At 40.1% G+C, this 24236-nt stretch overlaps 5 protein-coding genes across 5 annotated transcripts; 4 read left to right on the top strand and 1 right to left on the bottom strand.

The window, feature by feature from the left end:
* Window positions 1–105: 105 nt before the first annotated feature.
* Window positions 106–2261, top strand: EAF01_004052 (uncharacterized protein; the record flags this gene model as incomplete). Its single annotated transcript, XM_038912306.1, has 6 exons — window positions 106–217; window positions 298–343; window positions 449–509; window positions 613–772; window positions 1065–1358; window positions 1429–2261. The coding sequence occupies 6 exons, from the start codon at window positions 106–108 to the stop codon at window positions 2259–2261; spliced, it is 1506 nt and encodes a 501-aa protein (XP_038771990.1).
* A 1444-nt stretch (window positions 2262–3705) lies between these two features.
* Window positions 3706–6925, top strand: EAF01_004051 (uncharacterized protein; the record flags this gene model as incomplete). Its single annotated transcript, XM_038912305.1, has 4 exons — window positions 3706–3799; window positions 3848–5776; window positions 5877–5908; window positions 5957–6925. The coding sequence occupies 4 exons, from the start codon at window positions 3706–3708 to the stop codon at window positions 6923–6925; spliced, it is 3024 nt and encodes a 1007-aa protein (XP_038771989.1).
* Window positions 6926–8736: 1811 nt separating this feature from the next.
* EAF01_004050 (uncharacterized protein) lies at window positions 8737–10032 on the top strand (the record flags this gene model as incomplete). The annotated part of the gene is made up of 1 exon (XM_038912304.1): window positions 8737–10032. One exon carries the CDS (start codon window positions 8737–8739, stop codon window positions 10030–10032), a length of 1296 nt encoding a protein of 431 aa, XP_038771988.1.
* Window positions 10033–12731: 2699 nt separating this feature from the next.
* On the top strand, window positions 12732–14703 carry EAF01_004049 (uncharacterized protein; the record flags this gene model as incomplete). The annotated part of the gene is made up of 6 exons (XM_038912303.1): window positions 12732–12785; window positions 12837–12919; window positions 12989–13281; window positions 13379–13551; window positions 13602–13893; window positions 13955–14703. The coding sequence occupies 6 exons, from the start codon at window positions 12732–12734 to the stop codon at window positions 14701–14703; spliced, it is 1644 nt and encodes a 547-aa protein (XP_038771987.1).
* Window positions 14704–17558: 2855 nt separating this feature from the next.
* On the bottom strand, window positions 17559–18632 carry EAF01_004048 (uncharacterized protein; the record flags this gene model as incomplete). Its single annotated transcript, XM_038912302.1, has 1 exon — window positions 17559–18632. One exon carries the CDS (start codon window positions 18630–18632, stop codon window positions 17559–17561), a length of 1074 nt encoding a protein of 357 aa, XP_038771986.1.
* Between the last annotated feature and the right edge of the window lie 5604 nt (window positions 18633–24236).

The following is a 24236-nucleotide window of genomic DNA, read 5'->3' as shown; positions in this document are numbered from 1 at the left end:
CGCACGTACCCCAAACGACACGACCCATGGGTCACGAGGAAATCCAGGGGAACATTCAATCTGTGTTATAATCTTCTCTCGCAACCATCTACAAAGTCTCCAATCATGTCTCAACCAATCCACGGCTTCAACGAACCATTAGGGACCGATGTAGATGGAATGAACCATTCAGACTCGATCAATGCAACTAGCAAGAAAGCCGGTGAAAAGAAACGAGGTACGAATTAGTCGGGCAAATGTACAAGAACCGATGTCATAGCCATATGTTCAATTCGAGATGTCATCTAACTTTCATAGTATCACGTGCTGGAACACGCAGTGTTTCAACTCTAAGCCCTGCCCAGTACGTACAGAATTTCATGATAGTTCCTTGATGTGATGCTGTCGAGCAGGATCCAACACACTGCCTTTATTCTTTGATTGAAAATTGTTGATTAATTTGTAACAGGCTAGCAAGGAAAAGAGCCAATGACCGTGAAGCGCAGCGGAACATTAGATTGAGAACCAAGGTGCGGAAAACTACTTCTTGGTCCATTTCAACCTCAGGTTGAGATACTTGACCAGGTCTTACTTCTACTACTCATTGAATTGGTTTGTTGACTAGAGATGTAGGAGCATATTGAGAGATTGGAGGCCCGTATTGAAGAGCTTACCTGCGGTCGTGAACCTGGTGAAGAGCTCGAAGAGGTGCGGAAGCGCAATGAAGCATTAGAGCGAGAAGTAAAACAGTTGAGTGAAAGTCTGGCACAGTTGAGGGATGATGATAGTTCGAGTACGTATGCACATTGTATTTTCTCTCATTTTCAGTCAAATTTTTGAAATCGAGCCTCTTCGCGTATTCATGGTTTTTTTGGGGGGGGGGGAAGGCCAAGGTGTCTGTTAAATCCTCAGCTGTCAAAGTTGGTGCTATCAAGTGATTCCAGATATGGAAGAATATGTCAAGGACATCGCGAAATAGTTGCTTGTTCAATGTCGCCTGGATGTGTGTGATTTTGACATGCTTTGAAGTTTTTAACTTCTCCTATGAGTTATCATATCCTAAGGCTAACCCTAAGCCACATAAGGTCCGGATCGATCTTCTATGTTGAATCCTGGACAACCTGCTAGTATGCCTGGTTCGTCAGCACGAGATATCAGTCCAGCAATGGCCTCAACTAGGTCTATTAGCTCCGGAGCAGGGTGGTACCAACCACTACCTCCGAGAAATCCATCTGGTACTAACAGGCACTCATTCAGCATGTCTTTTGGGCCTATGGATATGGCAGCACCAATATCCGGGCCAGCTTCCACCAGTGCTTTGGATGAGGGTAATCGATTTTCATATTTTGATCCGATCCCCGCTGTGAATTTCAATGATGGTATCGCAGTCCTGTTTCTTTCTTTAAAGTTCAGTTTCTTTGGAAAGTTTAAAGTAATGACAGTTTATAGTAGGAAATTGGGCTCCTAGATCTGTTCCATCAGATGCCATTCAAGATCCCCGCCTAGCTACCCCGCGGCCGCGGCCTTTAGTACCACAAAGTCTTACATCCCCAGTCAGACAAGCAATACCGCCATCCTTGCCGCCGTTTCAGTCACTTCAGCCTTGGGCTCTACCCATACTCAACACATCGACACCAACGTGTGGAGTTGACACATATCTAATGAATATCATAAATGCACAAAAAGAACTCGCGAGACAGGGAGCACCAGAAGCTCATATCATTGGACCTCCTCAGCCTAGCATGAAGGCGCTTATCTACCCCGATGACCCAAATCAGACCCACATGGTCTCTACAATCATTTCGGATCTTCTTACAAACCTTGCTGTTAAAGGTCTCGCCGAACGTGCAGGCTGCCTCTATCTAATGTATCACATTTGCCAATGGCAAATCTATCCCTCGTCGTCGACTTACGGAAATTTGACAGATTGGACTTCACCACGAACATCCCAGCTCATCACGCCTCATCCCTTGTGGGCAGATTCCATTTTCTGGGGCAAACTTAAAGATAGGGTTATTGAAAAGCAAGATATTTATGCCAACGAAGATTTTCAGAATGCATATATACTTTGCATCAACGCGAATTGGCCACGTCCGGATCTGGAGGCGTTCAGGTTCGAAGGCGATGATATATTTGTTACAGAAGAATTTGAGAATCACATCAAAACTCTGTCAAACTGGAGCTTGGACGAGAGATTTGCTGCTAGATATCCCGAACTAGCACCTTTGGTAAAAATATCCGGACTGGGGGAAATGGGATTGCAAGGACCCTACGTGTTTTAATGAGAATAGTTTACGGAGCATAGGCGTTGTTAGACTACAAATGGTTCATGGAGGCATGCAAATACCAAGGACATTTGTGGTGGGGAACATGGACATAGTTGAGATTGAAACTTAATTCCTGTACAAACGAGGAGATGAAATGATGACTTGAAACGTTCGTCATCCCACGGTAGCTAAGAGCCCTAGGATCAAAGTGGCCAAATGAAACGTCACCCACGGTGCCACCACTTCGAGTATAATAAACTTTATCATATATATGGGATCGAGATTGTGGCGAACTTTAAAACCACTATGTAGTGGTTTCAAAGAAAATAAATAGGAAGAGGTACATATAAAGACGGAGATAGAATGATGAGTGTATTTACGAGATCACTAATCTTCGTAATTGGCTGGCCATGCAATGTAGATCTTTTTCCGGCTCACCCTAACAAACTCTATTGAACTGCCCGTTATGCTAACTTATATGAGATGATAGCAAAAAGAAGGAAGATCTGTACAACAAGCTAGGTTGGTGCAATGTGCATAAACGTTTGTAAGTTGGTATGATTGATAAGCTTCGGCTGAAAGGAAGAATTGGGATATCAACACCTATCGATGTTTCGATACTTGCTTGACTTGATGATAAATCAAATTCTATCTAACTGTAAATAGAATATGAAATGTGACAAATTATAGACGTTTTATTGATATATTTATCCATATTTCAATCGATAATAATGATTATCTGATTTTGAAATTATATATTGTATATTGTACAGGAGATTGTCTCCGGTGGAAATAAATTCTGGGTGTTGGATGGTGCGGGATCTCGTATGTGGGGTCACACGAGAGAAATCTTGTTTTGATGCTAAAGCTATATGTGAGTATCATATACCAAGGCACCTAAGTAGATCGGAGGACTTACACTTGTCACTTGGATTAAAGTTTGAGACTTTTTCGAGGGGATATCGATGCAGCGCCGTAGGGCTGGAGAGATACAATGCCATGAACGAAAGGGAGATATCAGAAATCTGTATCACGTGTTCACGCGACGGGAAATCCCCCTAGTTTTGAAGATGCTGCGCTTTCTTATCTTGTTGTTTGAACGGAACTGATCAGAGCAGACAACAATATCATGCATTGGAGAAAATGAAAGACGAGTAATGGGGAGACAGATAATGACAGGAGGTTCGGTTTAGAAATGGATGTTTTTAATTGCAGCATTCAACGATGTCTTGACTGCGAAAAGCCGTACCAAAACTCGAAACGCGTCAATCTTTCTCTAATTCTCTTTCATGGTTGATTATTGATGAAATCAACTTTGTTGATTTGAATGCTCGTCTGCAATTCATGAAATTATTTTCACTAGTTTTAATTCGAGATCCTCTTCTATAAACGATACGTTTGTGGCGTTTCGGTAGCAATAGCATCGAGGGTCTAGATTGCATTCCAGCAGGATCATATCATGGCTCGCACTGCGCATAACGAGGATGACGTGAGCACAGAAGATGAGGGTTTTGAGCAGAGACCTGATAAAATAAAGGCACTACTGGCAGATGGTGGGTGGATTAGAAGTATTTTCAATAAATGCACTAATTATTCTTCAGAGGTCCTTTCAATTTCCGACGACGAGGATGATAACGAATTCGAATCAAAACCCTCCGATGCTGACAAGAAAGGCAAACGTAAAGCTCTTGAGCAAGTGGAATGGTCAGACGATGATGAAGAGGAAAACCCTTACGAGAAATTCAAGAAGAGGAAGTCCGAGAAACGCAAGAAGCTGAATGCACAAAAGAAACGGATAAAGGAGCGAGCAAAAGATGCGAAGCAGGCGAAGGAGAAAGGAGGTTCGTCCAAAACAAATGAAAGCGTATGGGGCGACGATTCGGATTACGAAATGGACGATGAAATCCCCGAATATTTACAAGTAAGGCGGAAGGAATTCGATACCAATCTTGAAAAAATGAGGAGCGCCGGCCTTCAACTTCCTCCTGACTATTCCGATATATATTTCTCGGACGATGAGAGATTGGCAGAGCTTGAAGAACGTCCGGACTTTCCTAGTACTGTGGAGCCATCAAGACCCTATGCAGATATCAATATGAAGTTATCCAATGGTGTCATACCAGCATCTATTGCACAGTATCTTCGAGATTATCAGGTTGATGGAGTCAAATTTCTTCATGAAAAGTTTGTTTATCAGAAAGGAGGTATCTTAGGGGACGACATGGGGCTGGGGAAAACCGTACAAGTGGCTGCTTTTCTGACTGCTGCGTTTGGCAAGACAGGAGATGAGCGAGATGGAAAACGTATGCGAAAAGTGAAGAACGCCGCCGAAAAACGATGGTATCCTCGAGTACTAATTGTTTGTCCTGGTTCCTTGATACAAAACTGGAAGAATGAATTGATGAGATGGGGATGGTGGCACGTCGAAAAATTCCATGGAGGTGTGAAGGAGAAAGAATTCGTACTTCGGAGTGCGCAATCTGGTCGGGTTGAAATTGTCATTACTACCTATGCAACATACAAAAACCACAAGGATGCCCTGAATACCATTTCTTGGGATTGTGTTGTGGCTGATGAATGTCATCAACTCAAGGAACGGACATCTCTTACGACTCAGGCAATGAATGAAATAAATGCTCTGTGTCGCATTGGACTTACAGGGACGGCTATACAAAATAAGTACGAAGAGCTTTGGACGCTGCTCAACTGGTGCTCACCTGGAAAGGTTGGTCCGTTGGCTACTTGGGTCTCGACCATCTCAGAACCTCTAAGGATTGGACAAAGTCACGACTCTACTACTCAGCAGGTGAAACGGGCTAGGGAGACTGCGAAGAGGTTGGTTAACAACCTTATGCCTCATTTCTTTTTGCGGAGGATGAAGACTTTGATCGCTCATCAACTTCCAAGGAAGACGGATCGATTGTTACCATGTCCGCTTACTGATCTTCAACGAGAAGCATACGAGAGGTTCCTTGAAAGTGATGTCGTACAATTTGTCAGAAACCATGGCGAGCCTTGCGATTGTGGCAATGGCAAAAATTTATCGCGTGGCGGCTGTTGTTATTCTAAGATACCTGGTACCAACACGAAATGGCAGGCTATGGTATTTCCTATCATGACTACACTTCAGAAGTTATCGAACCACTTGGCTCTTCTTCTACCTAATGACGGGGATCCTAGAGAGAAGCAAGAACGGGATCTAGAATTCCTTCAATTGATGTTACCCGACAGATGGGAGGAACTATACAAAGCTCGAGATTCAATTGCAAATCTGTCAAACCCCGAATTTTGTGGGAAGTGGAAAGTGTTGAAGAAGTTATTGAAACATTGGCACGAGGAAGGAGATAAGGTTTTGATCTTTTCTCATAGTGTCAAGCTATTGAGGATGCTTCAACATTTGTTCCAGAGTACTAGCTATAATGTTAGCTTCCTTAGCGGCGAAATGAAGTATGAAGATCGTCAGGATACGGTAGATGATTTCAATTCTGATCCCAATCAATTTATCTTTTTGATATCAACTAAGGCTGGAGGTGCGTTTACTTTTTTTACTTAATTGTATTTTATGTTGCATATCTGTTAGATTTCTGGTATCCAAATTTGGTCCTTTTTAAAACTGACCATATCTAATAGGCGTTGGCTTGAATATCACCAGTGCTAATAAAGTAAGTCTCATCCATTGACACACTTCCCAGCAATGACTAATCTTACAGGTTGTTATCTTCGACCCTAATTGGAACCCCAGTTATGATCTGCAAGCTCAAGATCGAGCATACAGAATAGGTCAGCTCCGAGATGTAGACTCATTTCGACTTGTTTCCGCTGGGACTATAGAAGAAATCGTTTATGCTCGCCAAATTTACAAGCAACAGCAAGCTAACATTGGATACAATGCTTCAATGGAGCGTCGGTATTTTAAGGGTGTACAAAATGCTGCTGGCCAAAAAGGAGAGATCTTCGGATTAGATAATCTATTATCTTTTCACGCGGATGAAATCCTACTTCGAGATATTGTCAATAAAACTAACGTTGCGGAGACAAAAGCAGGAGTCGCCATGGCTAGTTTTGATGTGCAAGCAGCACTTGATGATGACGATAATCTTCGCGCGGATGATGATGATCCTGATGGCGCCATGAGTCAACTTGCCGCTCTGATAACCGAAAACGAAGAAGATATCAAGCGCATGAAGAGACCCACTCCAAAATCTGATCCCATAGCCGCAATACTAGCATCAGCGGGCGTGGAATATACGCACGAAAACTCAGAAGTAGTCGGCTCGTCAAAAGTAGAAGAAAGATTAAGTCGTCGAGCAGAGGAAACAGGAGGTGAAATTGGATATGGTGAAGAATTACTCTTTGGACCCATGTCACGACAAGCGGAAAATGGAAATATACGTTATGAATTTCATCCCCCAGTGGAGGTTATGAAGAGACAGTTCTGTACGATGGCGAAAACATTTGGGTTTTCTAGTGCGACGGAATTTGCTTTTGTGGTGGAGGGATGGACGCAGAAACAGAGGACGGATTGTTTGGAGAGATTTTATTTGAAGAGGAGAGAGAGGTTGGAGGAGTTGGATAGGCAGAAAGCGGAGGATGAGGTTGTGGAGAGAATGAAGAGGGCGAGAGAACAGGCAAAGGTTGAGATGGAGGCAGAGACGGAAAGTGATAATGATGAATTGTGATGATACCCCTGGTTGGAGCTTGGAGTAAGGGAAAATGGGCGTTGAGTATTCTAGGGTCGAAGATTTGAGATGATGTACTTACACTGATTGCATGTGTGAGCTTTGAATATTAGTTTAGATTTGAATGTTCAATATGCCCTTAGAGTATGAATAGTACACACATTTCACATACCTTGTATTTTGATCTCGAGAAGGAAAGCTGCTCAAACAATGAACAATTTATCCCAGTCACTCGAATTTACAACCAGCGAGATAAGCGCCAAAAGTCTTCTGAGATCCGACAATCTCTGCAACATCCCGTGATAACAGTCATTGTTCCACAAGGCGTTCCACAAGCGGAGAATATTAGTGGTGGACGGGTACGCACATATGCGTGGAGGGGTGTCAAGTTTCGAGGAGAGGGGATTGAGCAGATTGGGTGGAGTGGTGGGAAGATTTGTGGATGGATTTATTTTTTGGCGGATGGTTAGTTAGAGGAGAATGGAATTTTGAGAGTTGGAAAGGTGAGAAGGAGGGAGGAAGGGAGCAAGGGGGGAAGGCGAGAAGTGAGATGAGGTGAATTGGAATCGATGCTAGGAAACTGGGGACTCGAATTAGGAAGGGAGGATTAGTAGTTGGAGATTTGAGGAGATGGGATGTTGAAACGAAAACGAAAAAGAAAGCAAGGAAAAGAGATCCGGGTAGCTGCGCTGGGGGGATCAGCGGTGCTTCCTGGAAAGAGGAGATGAGATTGAGCAATCAAGAAGAAACTTGGAAAGAAGGGTCCGCAGGGTAGTAGTGAAGATGTAATTAGGGAGGGTGTAGCGGCTAGTCATTGACAGTCTCCAGCGAATTAGGAGACCTGGGACACTACGTGGAAAAGAGGGATGGTAATGATGTATCGGATACGCGCAGGTACGGGAATGCTAGGATTCGAAGATTTGTGCTGTGGAGGTACTGAATCTAGTTTGTATGTATGTATGCATTGATCGATGAGGAGAAATAGTTTTGTGAGTGGTGTGTGTGTTGTTGATACATGTACATATTTGGATTTCTGGGCGAGGGATATAGATGGGTGGATGGGTGGATAGGTACGTTGCTGTGAATTTGTCACGGGTAGGTCTGGGAATTTGGAATCGGCGGGGGGTGATGGAGGGTGAATGATATGTGTGTATGTATGATGTATCGCACCTCTGACTCTGACGGAGAAAAAAGAAAAACGAAGAAAGTTGAGTGGTGTAGGTCTGGTTCACAGTTGATTGGATTACTTTCGGTGCTCGAATGAATTAGTTGATAGGTAAGAGGACAGTTTCTCTCCTCGAAAGTTGACAATATGGAGTTGAAGTGTGGGTTATGGATAGATGCACTTTCCTGGTTGTTGCTCCTTCCTGTATGGAATGAGATGTGCACATCTTGTTCCTTTCTTTTCCCGAGACTGGAAGTCACTAGATTCTTTACTGACTCTGTGCAATGTGTATAGACAAAGAGGCAAATGTGCTCGATGAAATGCGATCTGGTCACCAACGCGACGACTTAGATTTTCGGAGACGATACGATTCTAATTTCCAATAGTCCGACCTGCAATTCGATAATTAGAGGCTTACAGATTCTGAATCTTTGGATGGTTCAAATATCATGGAACACTGGATTTGTTTGGACGATTGTATTACTTCCAGCCATTGAGGATTGTGTTTAGTCTTCTATTTCGAGCGAATGCCCTAATATAACACTTTGCGAACTACACACAGCGTGCACAGCGTACACGGAGGGCTTCTACCATTCGCTCTATTCCATATGCCCATTCATCATTTGATCTCTGGCCATTCGAAGCAATGGCAGATGTACACTTTCGCTTCCATGACTATGACAGGAAACATGAGTTTGAGGTTCGAGTTCGAGGGGATATAGATGCGGGGCCTACAAGAGCAGAGGTTGCAGGATTGAGGGAGGAAATTAGAGGGGTACGGGCGGAATTGTGGCGGCAAGAGGAGAGAATTGTAGGACTAGGAGACGAAGTTGTAGGAATAAGAGAGGAAATGAGGGACGTGATGGAAGAGACTTCAGAATTGAGGGCGGTCGTGAGGGGAGTACAGGCGGAATTGCGACAGCAAGAGCAGAGAATTGTAGAATTAGGGAATGAAGTTAGAGGAATGAGGAGGGAAATGAGGGTGGAAGTCAGGGGGTTACAGGCCGAATTGCGACAGAGAGAGGAGAGAGTTATAGGACTAGGGGATGAAGTTGCAGGAATGAGGGGGCAAATGACGACCGTGAGGGAAGAGCTGAGGATGACGAGGAGAGACCTCTGGGGAACTAGGGCAGAAGTCTTGAGGCTGAGTATTGAGGGCATACAATATAGAGAAGACCTCGGAGGTTTAAGACAGGAGATTTTTGATTTGGAAGGAGAGGTTATGGGGTTCAGGGGCGAGATGAGGAATGGGATCCGAGGGATGAGAGAGATGAGGGAAGAGGTTTTGGATTTCATGGATGAAGCTGATAGGGGACAAAGAGAGAGGTTGAGAGATGCGGCCATGGCTATTGAAAGATTAAGAAGAGAGGTTATGGAAGAACTAGTTTTGAGGAATGCGAACAACGTTCAAATAGAGCTACGATTCATGGAGGGATTAGCGAGAAGGGATGCGGACAACGTTCAAATGGAAGTACGAGTAATGGAAGAATTAGCGAGGAGGGATGAGTACAATATTGGGATGGAGCGGCGGCTGATGGGAGAAGTTCAAGATCTCAAAACAAGGAACGCAGAAAGGTCAGAGAGGGAAGATGAGTTGATACATGATGTGGATAATCTAAGAAATAGGAATTTGGAGAACGAACAATTAATAAGAGGCGAAATTGAAAGTCTAGGTAATAGGATGGACGCTTTGGCGCTGGAAAATGGGGGTTTGATGGAAAGAGGAACGTGGTTGGAGACACCGGGACCAGAAATTGAGGAAGAGGTGGAGCCAGTAGATGATCAGGTAGTCAATGATATGGCTGAAGATCGGCATAATAAAAGAAGCCGAAAAAAGCGTGAGAGGGGAGGATGCCAGTGGCTAAAACTCTATACTGGAAGGAAGAAACATAGTATTGGGAAGGAGGTAGCTTTAAGAATCATGAAGTGTGCAGTTACATGATCATAGATTTGGACATGATGTGTGACTGAATTGGATAAGAAGATTTTCACAAGAACCTCTTGGTACTATCCAAGAGACGCTCTCGAAGAATAATTGAAATTCGAGCACTCTCTACATCGTAGAGCTGACCATGCAACACAGCAAATTGTAGTCTTACCACTGGACTATCTAAGAATCAAGTTTAAATTCCAGCAGCGAGACAACTTTTGTCCTTTATATTTGTATTATATTAGATATTCAGGGCCTTTCTAACCTGTCAGAGCTCTCGATTGGTAAATAGTCTTTGACTGTTCAAGAGTCTTCACCTATTCTAAGATATTTAGTTTCATTCACGTCAAACACGCTTACAAGATCACCCTCAAAAAGACAATCCCCAAAATCAAGTAGGAAGATAGCTAAACTAACTAACCAAGATCTCCAGGCACGATTCAAGTAGTACCCTTGGTACTCTCCACAACTACTGGCCATTGCGGCGATAAACATAAGTTTCTATCATTTCACTCCTCAGTATCTACATCCACTTGGATATTTCATATTCTAAATTCTTTGCACTTTTGGGCCATTTTATACTCGGTGAATCATTCAACCAATGCAGCGGCCATGGCCAAAAAGAGTTGAGCAAAGAATTATCGAAATATCGACGTCCTAGTTTGGATCTTTCGCGAGACGACCTACGTTTGTATTTGAGGTACTGGTAGCAAGTTTCATTGGCTATTCATACGAAACTTTGAAGCAGCTCCCGCTATGTAACAATAAGAGAGAATGTTTGGTCGGACCGGCTATAATGCCATGGTTTGGAGAGCACGATGCAGTAATTGCTCGCATCATAGCTTTCTAACGAGCAGAAGAGAAAATAGGAGACAAAATCAAAATGGATCTGGATCTGAATCTGAAGAGACATCTATGAATAGAGAATTCGCCGAGTACAACAATATGCTGTGGAAATATCATAAATGACCATTGCCATGCAATCGTTGGGTTTGCGCCACTGGAACAAAGCCAAGACAAACCAATCATGGGTATGCTCATGTATAGACTCTAAAGGGCTTTGCCTATGAAAATTGACAATACAGGAATCAGGATTGATTTTGCAGAGATCGTAATATCACTGCGAAACGATTTCATGTACTAGCCTCGAAGAAGACAATATTCCTGTGTGACCACAACACAACCTCCAAGTTAATGAAGTGAAGCAAGGAGACGAATAGCTATAACGATTTCGGACCGATGATAAATGCGCCAAGTATGTCGAGTCTTGAAATGCATGAAAAATGCCCTTCTCGGCGTCAGCCATGTGCGGCGGGGTTTTTCACATTCGGTACATAATCGTTCTGTGTATTGGATAGGTTTTGGTCAAGATTCCATGGTAACTTTGCAACCCGTTCTGAACACAGCATGCATGTGATATATGACATGAAGGTACGACTGAGAATTTATGTACCTCTTTCATGATTTCTGCACCATTTTCCAATTGAAGAATGTAAGATATCGTTGTCGCCTTCACAAATGAACACTGGCTACACGTGGTTGAATTTAGGTTATCTTAGCGCCGTTCGTGCCGAGGACAAGCTCTCCTCTCGTTTGAAAAACCTCCACATTCCTATAAAATTGGCCACGACACCTCGATTCACTTCAAGTTCTTACAGCATCTCATACAATCATGTTCACCTGACGGACCGAATACTGATAGCTAAGAATGTCAATTCCGCCGGTCAATATGGCCCAGCCATTGTGATGAAGATGATCCACGTTGTTGGGATGAGATCCATTCATCCCATTTGATATCCACTTGAAATATCATCAATTCCAAGAAACTATCTCAATTAACGAAGTCACACGACAGAAAGAGCTCAACCGAAAATGGTTTCTCGAGACTCGAGCTGCATGGAAAATTTGATCCGATTCACTGTGATTGGACGTTATATCTTACCCCAGAAAGTAGTTGGATACTTTCCGATGAACAGACTCCCTTCCCCGCAATTGGTTGTGGAGGGTGTTCGATGCTTTCAAGGGCTTCAACTTGCATTTTTAGACTTCTCAATGGCTAAAGATACCATTAGAGTTTGAAGACCCTTGTAAGAAGTCTTGAATATGATGATTATTATTCTTAAATACACTACACATACTGTCCCGTACTGTCATCTGTAACATTGCTATCCCGTACGTAATTTGGCCAAGACTCCAAATCACCCCAGATTTGATATTGGTATTCGTTTATGGTCTCATTAGTTTTGGGATTCTCGTTTTGTTTTGATATTACTTACTCATTGTGTATTCATTTCCTTTCCACCACATGTACTGTAGCTAAGTAGGTACCTACTACCTAGGTACTTCCCGTATGCAAACCTTGGAGCCTTTCTTCCATGCATCCAATCACCCAATTTACATACCGAATTAGTGAATCCCTTGCTCATCGTATGGTACTTTCCCCACGGAAATTATCTAATTAATCCCTTTTAGATGCGAAACGTATCAAATAAACTTCGTACATGCTATCGTACCTGCCACCCCTCTACATAAAAAAGACCTTCTTCCTTTCACCTCACAAATTCTAGATTCTTACACAAAATTAATTTCATACCACTTTTCCTCTTAATTCAAATTCTCCCTACGAAATTCTTTTTGGCATACACTAGTCTATCCTCATTCTTTAATCCATTTCTGTTGCTTAATCTCTAATAAGAATATTATTCAACAAGATGGGCATCTCAATTGTCAAGCCCGCGGGCGTTCCAGGTAGATCATGGCCAGCAGTAAGTGTCTATCTATATGGTATTCTTGAATAGAATTAACAGTTTGATTAGATCGTCATCGGTTGTTTCGTTGCGTTTGGTGGTCTCCTCTTTGGTTATGATACAGGTACTATTGGTGGGATTTTGGCCATGGAGTAAGTTAATGCCATTGAAACCTATGTGACTTCAATCTAAAGCACCTTCTTGCTAACACTTTGTTCTAGCTATTGGCGAGCCGAATTCTCTACTGGTTACATGAATCCGAATGATAAACATCTCGATGTTTCCCCATCCCAATCTGCCGCCGTTGTTTCCATCCTATCCGCTGGTACTTTCTTCGGCGCACTCACTGCGGCTCCTCTTGCGGACTTCTTCGGTCGAAGTCTTGCTCTGTTGATATCTGCTGGTATTGTTTTTAACTTTGGTGTTGTCTTACAAACCGCCTCTGCTGCATTGCCAATGTTCATTGCTGGTCGTTTCTTTGCGGGTTTTGGAGTTGGTCTCATCTCTGCTTTGAGTAAGTATTTTCATGTCATATTATTACAATCTGATTCATTAGGAGTCAACTCTACTACACCAAAAATAAAGCATCAAACTAACATTGCCTCTCCTAGTTCCACTTTATCAATCCGAGACGGCACCTAAATGGATTCGCGGTGTCATTGTTGGATGTTACCAATTAGCTATCACAATCGGTCTCCTTCTTGCAGCTGTTGTTGATAACGCTACACAACACCGAAATGATACTGGATCATACAGAATTCCCATTGCCGTTCAATTCCTTTGGGTAAGTCACTTCATCCTGTACCTACTTGTATCTAACTAACATCTACCAAGGCAATCATCTTGGTCATCGGATTATTGTTCTTGCCTGAAACCCCTCGCTACTTGATCAAGCGCGGCAATTTTGAAAAGGCCGCTAGATCTCTCGCTAAGCTCCGTCGCCTACCCCACGATGATCCATATATCCGTGGAGAATTAGCTGAAATTCAAGCAAATCATGAATATGAACTCAAACTCGGCCAAGCTTCTTATCTTGATTGTTTCAGAGGAGGTATGGCTAAGAGACTTGCAACTGGATGTCTTCTTCAAGCTTTACAACAACTTACTGGTGTTAACTTCATCTTTTGTAGGTCTACTTCTGCAAGTAAATTTATACATGGAACATTACTAATGACATCATCATATAGACTACGGTACTCAATACTTCAAGAACTCTGGAATCAGTAATGCCTTTGTCATTCAAATGATTACCAGTGCCGTCAACGTTTCATCTACCCTTCCCGGCTTATACGGTATTGAAAAATTCGGTCGTCGTCCACTTCTCTTGTGGGGAGCTGTAGGAATGTGTATCAGTCAACTCCTCGTCGCCGTTTTGGGTACCGTCACCACTGGCCAAAATGCCGATGGATCTGTATTTGCCAAAAACCTCGCTGGACAAAAGGCTTCCATCGCTTTTATTTGCATCTACATATTCTTCTTTGCATCCACCTGGGGTCCTCTCGCATGGGTTGTCTGCGGCGAGATATTCCCTCTCAAAGTCCGCGCCAAGGCTCTCTCCATGTCGGTCGCCACCAACTGGCTCCTCAATTGGGCCATTGCCTATTCCACCCCCTATCTCGTCAATTACGGAAAAGGAAATGCAAATCTTCAATCCAAAATCTTCTTCATCTGGTTCGCTTGCTGCTTTGTATGTATCGCTTTTGTCTACTTCATGATTTATGAAACCAAGGGCTTGACATTGGAGCAAATTGATGAATTGTATGAGAGTAAGACTAGTGCTAAGGACTCCGTTCATTGGAAACCTAGCAGACAATTTGTTGATTTGGTCGATGGTCATGAGAATGGAGGAGTTTTGGTGGATGAGAAAACAGAGGCACAGCATAGTGATCGTTCTCATGCTCAGCATGGAAATGATAATGCGGTTGCGACTGCTTAGGAGTTTTTCTGAGTCTTTCTAACGGGTTTCCATTATTGATTTTCTTAATCTATGGTGGAGTAGCGTGGGTTTGCTACTTGTGGATATGGAGTAGCATCGTATCGCAGCGCATCGTAATACTTTCGCGTTCACTTTCGCTTTCCCTTCCATCTCTGTCTCTGTCTGTTTCAAACTTACCGATACTCGGTTCGTTTAGGGATTATGGGGTATCCAATCATAAATCAATCGATCTGAAACTTCAACGTGTATACAAATCCTCTCTTTCTCTCTTCCTTTCTTTCTTTCTGGACACAGGTTTTAATAGTTATTGCTAAGGGGGGAGTGTCTGAGATGGAATGGGATGGAATGGAATGGAGTTTGTATTCATGGGTTGGCTCTCAGTTGGGTTGACTATGTCGGGATGGAATGGACGAACGAATAAATAAATGAAATGCATAGCTTGCAATTGTTCTTAATACTACCTACACTACCTATGCTACCTAAATATCGCACACAACCTATTAATTGATTACTTGCATATTCATACAAGATGTTTTGTTTTGATCATTTTGAATTTGTGTTTTTGTTTGCTTGCTTGCTTGCTTTGCTGAAGATTGATGAGATTGAGATGTAGTATGATATCCATCATTCAAGACGCATGTATGCATTGAGCTTTTTTGCTTCTCACTTCCTCATCAACAAGATTCATATACTCCTTATCTCCTATCTCTTATATCCAGAAATCATATTAAATATATTAGTTACTATTTCAATCTTATCCTTCATATCAATCATATCAATCATATCAATCAATCGATTATCAAACCATTCATTTTACACATGTATGAAAATCCTACCTACCTAACCACCTATCTACACTACCTATCTACCCACCAAAAATCCAACCTGTCCAGCTACCTGCCTCACACCATGAGCTCAATCCCAAATTCCTCATCCCAAAACCCTCCATCCGAAAACCACATCCCAAACCCAAGATTCCCATCTCCATCTCCATCTCCATCTCCATCTCTTTCCCAAACCCTCAATCCTCACACTTTTCCATAGCCCTTCCTCTTATTATTCCTAGCTCACGCTCAAGTTCATACAATCCCATAATCTCATCACATCGTACGATGCCATACTATACCATAGCATACTTATATCACACTCTAATACTCCATCCCAAAACCCTCTATTCAAAAAATACAAACAATCCTCACATTGTTGCATAGCCCTCCTTCTCACCCTACTTCAAGCTTATATAACCCATAATATCGTAATATCGTCTGATGCTATACTATATCATACCACACAATATCACCACTCCCTTCTCCTCTCTCCCTACCTCCCCATCTTCCCTATTGATCCAATAAATCACACAAAACTCGTATCACACACACACACCACATTACACTACTCACCCCTATCTCCGTATTCACAATCCCCCTCTCTCCATCTCCATCTAGACTGCGCAACGGGTACCCGCAGGGCGGATAATGGCCTCGACAGATAATCCGCGGATAATTTGTCTGTAAAGCGAATAATTCAGAATCTAAACAAATAACCCATAAAACAAGTACAAATTACCCATAAATATCTATTTACCCATATATTATATAACTATTCATAATCTTTTATAATATTAATATAATTTTATAATTAATATAAAAATTAATATAAATCTAAGTTTAAATCACTTTTAAACTAAAAAATAATCTAAGAATAACTTCATATTTTAAGCGAATCTCCACTTTTTTCAGAAAATCTATATATCCATAGATTATTTACAAATAATCTACAAATTATCTATATACCTATAAATAATCTATAGATAATCCGTCTACTCATATACCTACAAATTATTTACAAATAATCCACAAATTACCTATACAAAGCAAATAATGTTAAAGCCTTAACAAATAATCCGCAAAACAAATAAAACTTTTGATAAATAACCTACAGAGTGAATTATCCGCAGATAATCCATGGGTACAGATAATTTGTGCGCAGTCTATCTCCATCCAATAGAACTCACAAATCTCACATCACACCACTCCATATCTCTCTCTCTCTCTCTCTCTCCTCTTATCCACAATCCATCCAATAAATAACAAAAATCTCACATCATATCATACCACTCCACACCAGACACTACACCACACAACGCTCTCCCCATATTCTCCTATTGACTTACTTAATTACCTAGCCTGAAACTCTCATGAAATCCCCAGAAGATCCCCAGAAAATCTCCAGAAAATCTTTATGCAATTTAAACCCTCAACATCACACCTGCAACCCTTCACACTCCTCCCACACCTTCCGCAACCTCTTCAACCCCCCCCTCCACATCATCAAGCTACAAACAGCAAACTATAACCAAAAAACTTCATCAAAGAATTATCATTCATTAATCATAAACTCAATGCCTAGGGAATTTATCGTAATGTATCCTCATCTCCACCCCGCATTTCCCATCTCTCATTTCATTACTCATCCTCCATTCCTTTCCAAGTTCCCACCTACTTCCATGTATTATATAAAGATAGATACCTACATATGGACATTGCTTTCCTATCATGAAAATGATCATCAAGTCATGTATGTATCCATGTATGTACCTTCTCACTTCCCATCTCCCAATCTGCACCAAAACCAAACCAAATCAAACCAACGCATCTATTAGACAACTAAAGTAATATCCCCCTCTCCAAAAAGAAATCCCAATCCATCAAAATTACTACCCATAGGTACACAAGTTCTACACATCCCAATCTATCATGAAACTTTTCCAGACTCCATGTTCCCAATCATTCAAGTACACCAACCATCGTATACCCAAACAACATCTCCAGAGTTCCTCTCCAAACCCCCAAAATCTAAGCACAAGGCACCAAATAAAGACCAATAGCACTCGGTGCACTATTCTCAAAATATTCCAATCCCAAACCCCCCACACTCTTCGCCTCATAACTGACCGTTCTTCCCGCCGGACACGCAAAAGTCGAAACCGTATATCCCTTGCCGGGAAGAACTTCAACTTTTCCAAAATCCGTTGCGACAGTTGGTAGAGTATTGTAAGTTGTATTCGCATTAGCAATACCACTTAGAAGCGAGAAATCGATTCCACCATTTTCAGTGGTTTCTTCTTCGATGCCGGTGAAGTTGTATGTGCCAGCTTGAGTAGCTGATGCGACGGGGAGAAGGAAGAGTAAAGCGCAGTTACCGGTGTAGGGGGCTGTGGATGGGACGTCGAAATTGAATATTGTGCTATTTTGTGGCGTGATATGTGCAGTGTATTGATTACCAAATGGGTGATTTGGAGATTCAGACGAGACGGGAACAATCAGATGAGGATATTCGAAAGGTCCTGATGTGATAACTGTCGGGCAAGAAACTGCAGCTGTAGAAGTAATTGATGCAGGTACAGGTACAGAAGTAGAAATCGAAGTGGCAGCTGCGACAGAAGTAGTAGATGAACTCGATGGTCTTCCCAATGCTGCACAGCTGAATCCTCCGGTAACTATTTGAATAGTTTCGCAACCGGTCGTGTTGGTTTTGGCTTGGGTAAAGATGTTGTAACTTCCATCTTCACCTGGTCCCGTTGCTGGACAAGCTACCCAATCTTCAGTTGAGTTATTGTAGTTGAGATTTCCATTATTGCCCAATGTGAAGAGAGTAACGGCAGAACCTTGAATACATTGAAATTGAGAAGTGGTGGGAGAGATACTGCAATTGTGACCTTCGGCATCGGTGAGCACTTTGGCATTAATGCTATAGACACCTTGAGGCCAGGATCCACCAATGCGATTTTCTCCAATGGTGGTTTCGACAATGGAACCAGTGGGATCACCAACGGCAGCCATGGAGAAGGTACATGGAACACTTTGTCTTCGGAGAACAGCAGCATTTGTAGTGGCTGCAAGAGCGAGGAGGGAAATTGAGTACTTCATGATGAAATCTTCAAGAGTTGTAGAGTATTTAGGTGTTGAGGTATTTAGGATTGCAGGATCAAGATTGAAGATTGAAGATTGAAGATTTAAAAATGAGTACAAGTAATAAGAGAAGAGAGGTTGAATTTGAGGAGGTTGATATGAAGGAAGTAGGGGAGAGTTAAGTGTTTATATTTTGTATCGAGGTTGAGACGGGATGGGATGGGGTGAAGAGGGGCTGTGAGGGGCTGTGGTACAAGAAGGTAGAAGGTGGTTCGATTGATTGATTGATTGAAGCTTTGACAGCTCTCAGCGTTATGCGTGGAATCAAATTAAGCAATGGCGGGTGGCTATTGCTGGTGCGTGGCTATTTTGTTGTTGTTGATCCTAATTCAAGTGAAGGAGGTACGAGTCAAGTAAGAAGGATGGAAAGATGGAAAGATGAAAGAATGAAGATAGAATTGAGAAAGGAAAGAAGTATAATATAACTAAGTTATACTTAAACAATCTCAACTATTTCCATCTACCTCTGTGCCTAGCATGCCCGGCATCACATATTCTTGCATGTCCTGTTGATCATTACTCCTTTACCAGAACAAAAGATTTAAGTCTCACCACTTTTCCTTGACAAGCTTTGATTTGTTCATTTGTACATCCACATCCATCGTCATTATCCACCAGGTACGCTGCTGGTATCAATCAATGTATCACCACCGATAATCGTATCGTACTCTGTATAACACACTGTGGGGAAAGATCAAACCCTTTGTACATTGTATTCCTTCGTATGCAAGAATCCAACCATTCCAACCAAATCATTCTTTAGCAAATCTGATAACTTCCAGATGTATCTGGAATATGATTAGATGATCTTTAACCAATTGTATGTAGTATTGTGATGTACAGCCGAATGCAATACACCTATGTGCAACTCGAGAATAGAATGTCTATGTATTGGTGGCTATAATATCAAAGCTCATTCATTCACAGCGTAGGTATGTCTAAAATCTTCAGAAGAATACCTAGCACTGGTATCATCAAAGAAAGTCCCTCCTTCTCCCTATCACTAACATCATATCACATCTACCTCAATACATTTACCATCTACCTCATTGCTATGACCTCGGGAACCATCAATACACCCAATCTATACTGTATGCAGTATAAAAGTGGCTGGAAAATGGGGCTGATGAACGCTTTTTCTCCTCAATCAACCCCTGGATTAACGGGTAGGTTATGTGCTGGTGATTATTGGGGATCGACAGTGGAGTTACATTCCTACCCGTCAATGTGCGGTAAAGTAAACGTTGGGAAGACGGAGGTAGTAGGTAATCCATCATTAATGATGATTTTTTGATCTAATGAATTTTTTGGTGTTACTTGGTATTTGGGATGATGATGATGATGATAGATTGGAATGAATGGAGATGGAAATCAAAATGCATATGAAAAGGTTAGATACGAGACAAACTACTAACTCGTATTTGTTTTTGATAACTACAAATTGGCTAAGTTAGTTATATGATAATGATATCAACAACGATCCTCAGACACACCACTAGAAACAACACAAGAAACCTTTACACAGCATGGAGTACTGCATATACGTTATCGTACACTAATATCTGCATACATATCTCAATCTCGTATTTTTACTCAATACAACTCACATACTAATTTTAGAATGACTACTAGTATCTACAAAGTGTTAGGTAGGTAGGTAGTATTCAATAATCATTTCATTTCATTATGATGATTCTATTATCTAGGTATTCATCTATTACAATTAGGGTTGGGCGATTTATAATTATATAAAGTATAATAATAATCAAATTAATTATATCCCCTAAAATAAAGTAGGGATTTTGAAGAAATTTTAAAGAAATCTTGAATGAAAATCTTAAATTTAATTGAATTAAAGAGAGTAAAATTTTATTTAATTGTTTTCAATATGAAAATTATTAATAATCTTATTAATTTTATTCATTAACGTGGTTTATCAGTGAGTGGGTCATATCAGTGAATGGGTCATTTGAAAATACATCAAAATTAGGTCTTTTTAAATATTCTTATTTTGGTAACTAATCATTATTTTAAAAAAAGAAAAGAATTTTCAATAATAATAAAAAATCAACTTTTTATAAATCTATTCTTTATATAAATATTTATATTATATTCTAAAAAAAAGTGAAAATTGTCACGATTTTCGTTACAAAAAAATTATTTTTATAATAACTACTATAATAATTCAAATTTTTAATAAATAATTAAATTTTTATAATATTTATATAGTTGAATTTCAATATTTTCAGATTTTTTCAAATTATATTATCAGATAAAGAAAGTGCACGGTTACGCACAGACGAATTTTGTATGTAAAATGGGTGACCCATCCACTGATTGTTACAACGGATTAGTAACAGGCTGTAGAATCACTGACTTATAGGCTATAATAGTATTATAGGCCTCAATGATTCAGCTGCAGTATACCAGGGGACATTAGGCACCCAAGAAATGCCTTAGGCATATATATAATATTAATTATAGAATATCCTAAAAACCTAAAATATAGTTCCCAGAATAATAGGTTTTAGGAAAGATAGAATATAATAAGTAAAAAGGTTTTATTAGGATTAATAATATTCTAAAAAATTAAGCCCCAGAACAAAAGGATAAGCTAGAATAATAAGAATTATAGAACAAATGTTATATAATTAAAAGCTAATTGATTTATTAATCGACTTTAGTATAAAGGTTTATATAGGGAATAGGTTTCATTATAATATAAAGTTTTGTACTCAAGAACAACTATTAATTTCATTATTATAGTTATAAGAATTACAATTAATTATAACCTTATTGAATTCTTATTTGAAGTTTAATCTAAACCATTTTAAGAGAACTCTAGACACTTTCATGTGACCCTAGAGGCAGCTCCCGTAATACTGATATGACCCACTCACTGATAAACCACGTTATATTATTATTAATTACAATCTTCTTCTTCTTCTTCAAATTGAGCTTTAATTATCTTTTAGATTATTTAATATATATTATATATAATTATACTTTCATTAATTAAAACCTTTTTAAAGTTTTATATATAATAATCTTTTTAAATACTTACTTATTCGAGTCGACGGGGATAAGGGGATGATGAGGTAGACACAAGACAAAGTACAATAGGACATTTGAGGGAATATAAGGGGATTTATATTTCATTATAAAGAATAAAACAAATGATAAATAAGAGATCAGATGAGGTAAATAAAGAGGAAAAGAATAAGGAAAATAAAAAGCAAATAAAGAAATATAATTGCTATAGAGCAAAGGTAGATAATTATAAGATTACATTATTATAATAATAATAATAATATCAACAACAATAAAAAAATTGTTATATTATTAAAAAAAAGAAAAAGAACTTATATTACTATATTGAATAGAAATAAGCTATATATTATTAACTTATAGAATAGAAACAAAGTAATTATAACAATATCGTTTTCGAAAGTATAAATATTATAAGCTATAAGTATTAAATAGAACAGATATATAATATAAACAATTCAATAGGACATTAAAAAAAGTAGGTTTTTATATCTTTTTCCTATCTACTTTATTTAATTAAATACAAATACAAGTACATCACATAGTTTTAGTATAACTATATAGATCAAATCGATTATGAATTTACTACTACTACTACTACTTACTTAAAAATATATCGAATTAAACCCACTTTTATTCATTTACTTAATTTTATAAATTAATATAACACCTCATAAACATATAAATACACATAAATAACATATAAATATCATATACTATAATCTTAACATAATAATTCATATCACTCAAAAACCATTATATTATAAGATTATATAAACATCCTTCAAATTATATAATTTGCCTAACCTTAATCACAATCTCCCATCCATTCCATTCCTCCCTCAAACCTGATCTCTCTAGAGATCTGCACAAACTTTCCCTGGTTTTCTTCCCTTCCATGATCCATCCCTCCCCTCCCTTCATCCATCTATCCATTCCGTTCCAATCTCGATCTCAAATTAATATTTCGATGACGAAGACATGATGATCAAGACGAGATAAAATATTACCGCCGGCTAACGCTTTTAAATTCCTACAGCACAATTATTTCACAAAGAACATCCAAAGAGGCTTAAATCGTATTCCCTCATATATCCCATCAATCCGCTCGCTTACAGATACCTAGTAGATATCAGGATTCGCATCTCTATCAGCATCCTTCTCGGTCTCATATCTATACTACCTGGGATCACATCTCCTCGCTTCCATCAAATGGAATCAAACCAATAACCCTTTACTTCCATCCCCCTATCCCTCGCTCACCAACCTTACCATTACGCATACCATAAGTCTAAACCCAGGATCAAAGCACAACAAACTTCCTTCCCCATATCCCATACCATTATCTATCCCTCTCTTCCTCCAAAGTTATAAAGATACAAAACTATCCTCAACCCTTACCCCATAACGCTCACCCCGCAACCCTTAACCCGTACCCCCTAACCCCCATCGCACCAGCGCTTAAACAATCTTATTTCAACATCCATCCCTCCATCCATCCACTCACGCGCCTATCAAGTTTCTTATATATTACAAGGCGTATTTTATAAATCTCTTAGGATGGATGAATGTTCCGGTGATATCGGATATCTAGGTTATAGTGCATGTTTCTTCTGAATATTATAATCTCGTTGCCTGGGAGAAGGAGGGGAGGGATTGTGATTGCAAGGGAAATAATGCGGTGTATACCAAGAGCACCAAGGTTGTGTATACGATGACATGGAATATTGCGTGATGTCTCTTCACCCATCTAATAACTTACCTCACCTCTACTATAACCGTTTAACGATGCATATACACATATCATCATTATAACTATAAGTCCTATCAAGAAATAGTAAAGCGGAGATGGGATATGAAGTCCTGGGAGAGGACGAGAGTATATCTTCTCTGTGATTTTCACAGAGATCTTTTGTTATCATGTAAAATTGTATATGCTGGAGAATCTGGGAAATTGTGTAGTGGATGTTTTTACATGGTGTAGGTATATCTCTTCTGTACTGATATGTAAGAATTGTCCGGTAGGTAGTCTTGCTTTCGATAGACACTTTGATATATAGCTACCTACTGTGATCTTGGAGTCATGAACTATCATATTATCTACACTTCGTTCTATTCTCGCTCTCAAATTGTGACTTCGATTTCAATTATCCATCCTGTTACTCACTCACTCACTCACTTACCCCCTTTTCTCCCCCACTTCCACCAGAACGATTCCCTTTCCATCACCAAACAAACTTATAATTCAGCAACTTCTAGGCATATAACTTTCCTTTCCTTTTCTTTCCTTCCCCTTCCCCCTTACCTATAATATCTCACGCAAGATAATATAGCGAGAATCTCTCCCATATATACATACCTAATACCGCTACGAAATTCCTCTTTAATTGACTCTTCATCCGCATCTTCCCTCTAATCGATTCATTCTCCCACCTCTCAATATCAATAGCTTTCCTCTCATCCTCCTACCCAGTCTCCACACATACTGCGAATTCTCTCAAAATCGCAAACTCT

Source organism: Botrytis porri (genome assembly GCF_014898465.1).
Source record: "Botrytis porri strain MUCL 3234 chromosome Unknown BPOR_005, whole genome shotgun sequence".
Lineage (NCBI taxonomy): Eukaryota > Fungi > Ascomycota > Leotiomycetes > Helotiales > Sclerotiniaceae > Botrytis > Botrytis porri.
This window is presented reverse-complemented; position numbering and strand designations above follow the sequence as displayed.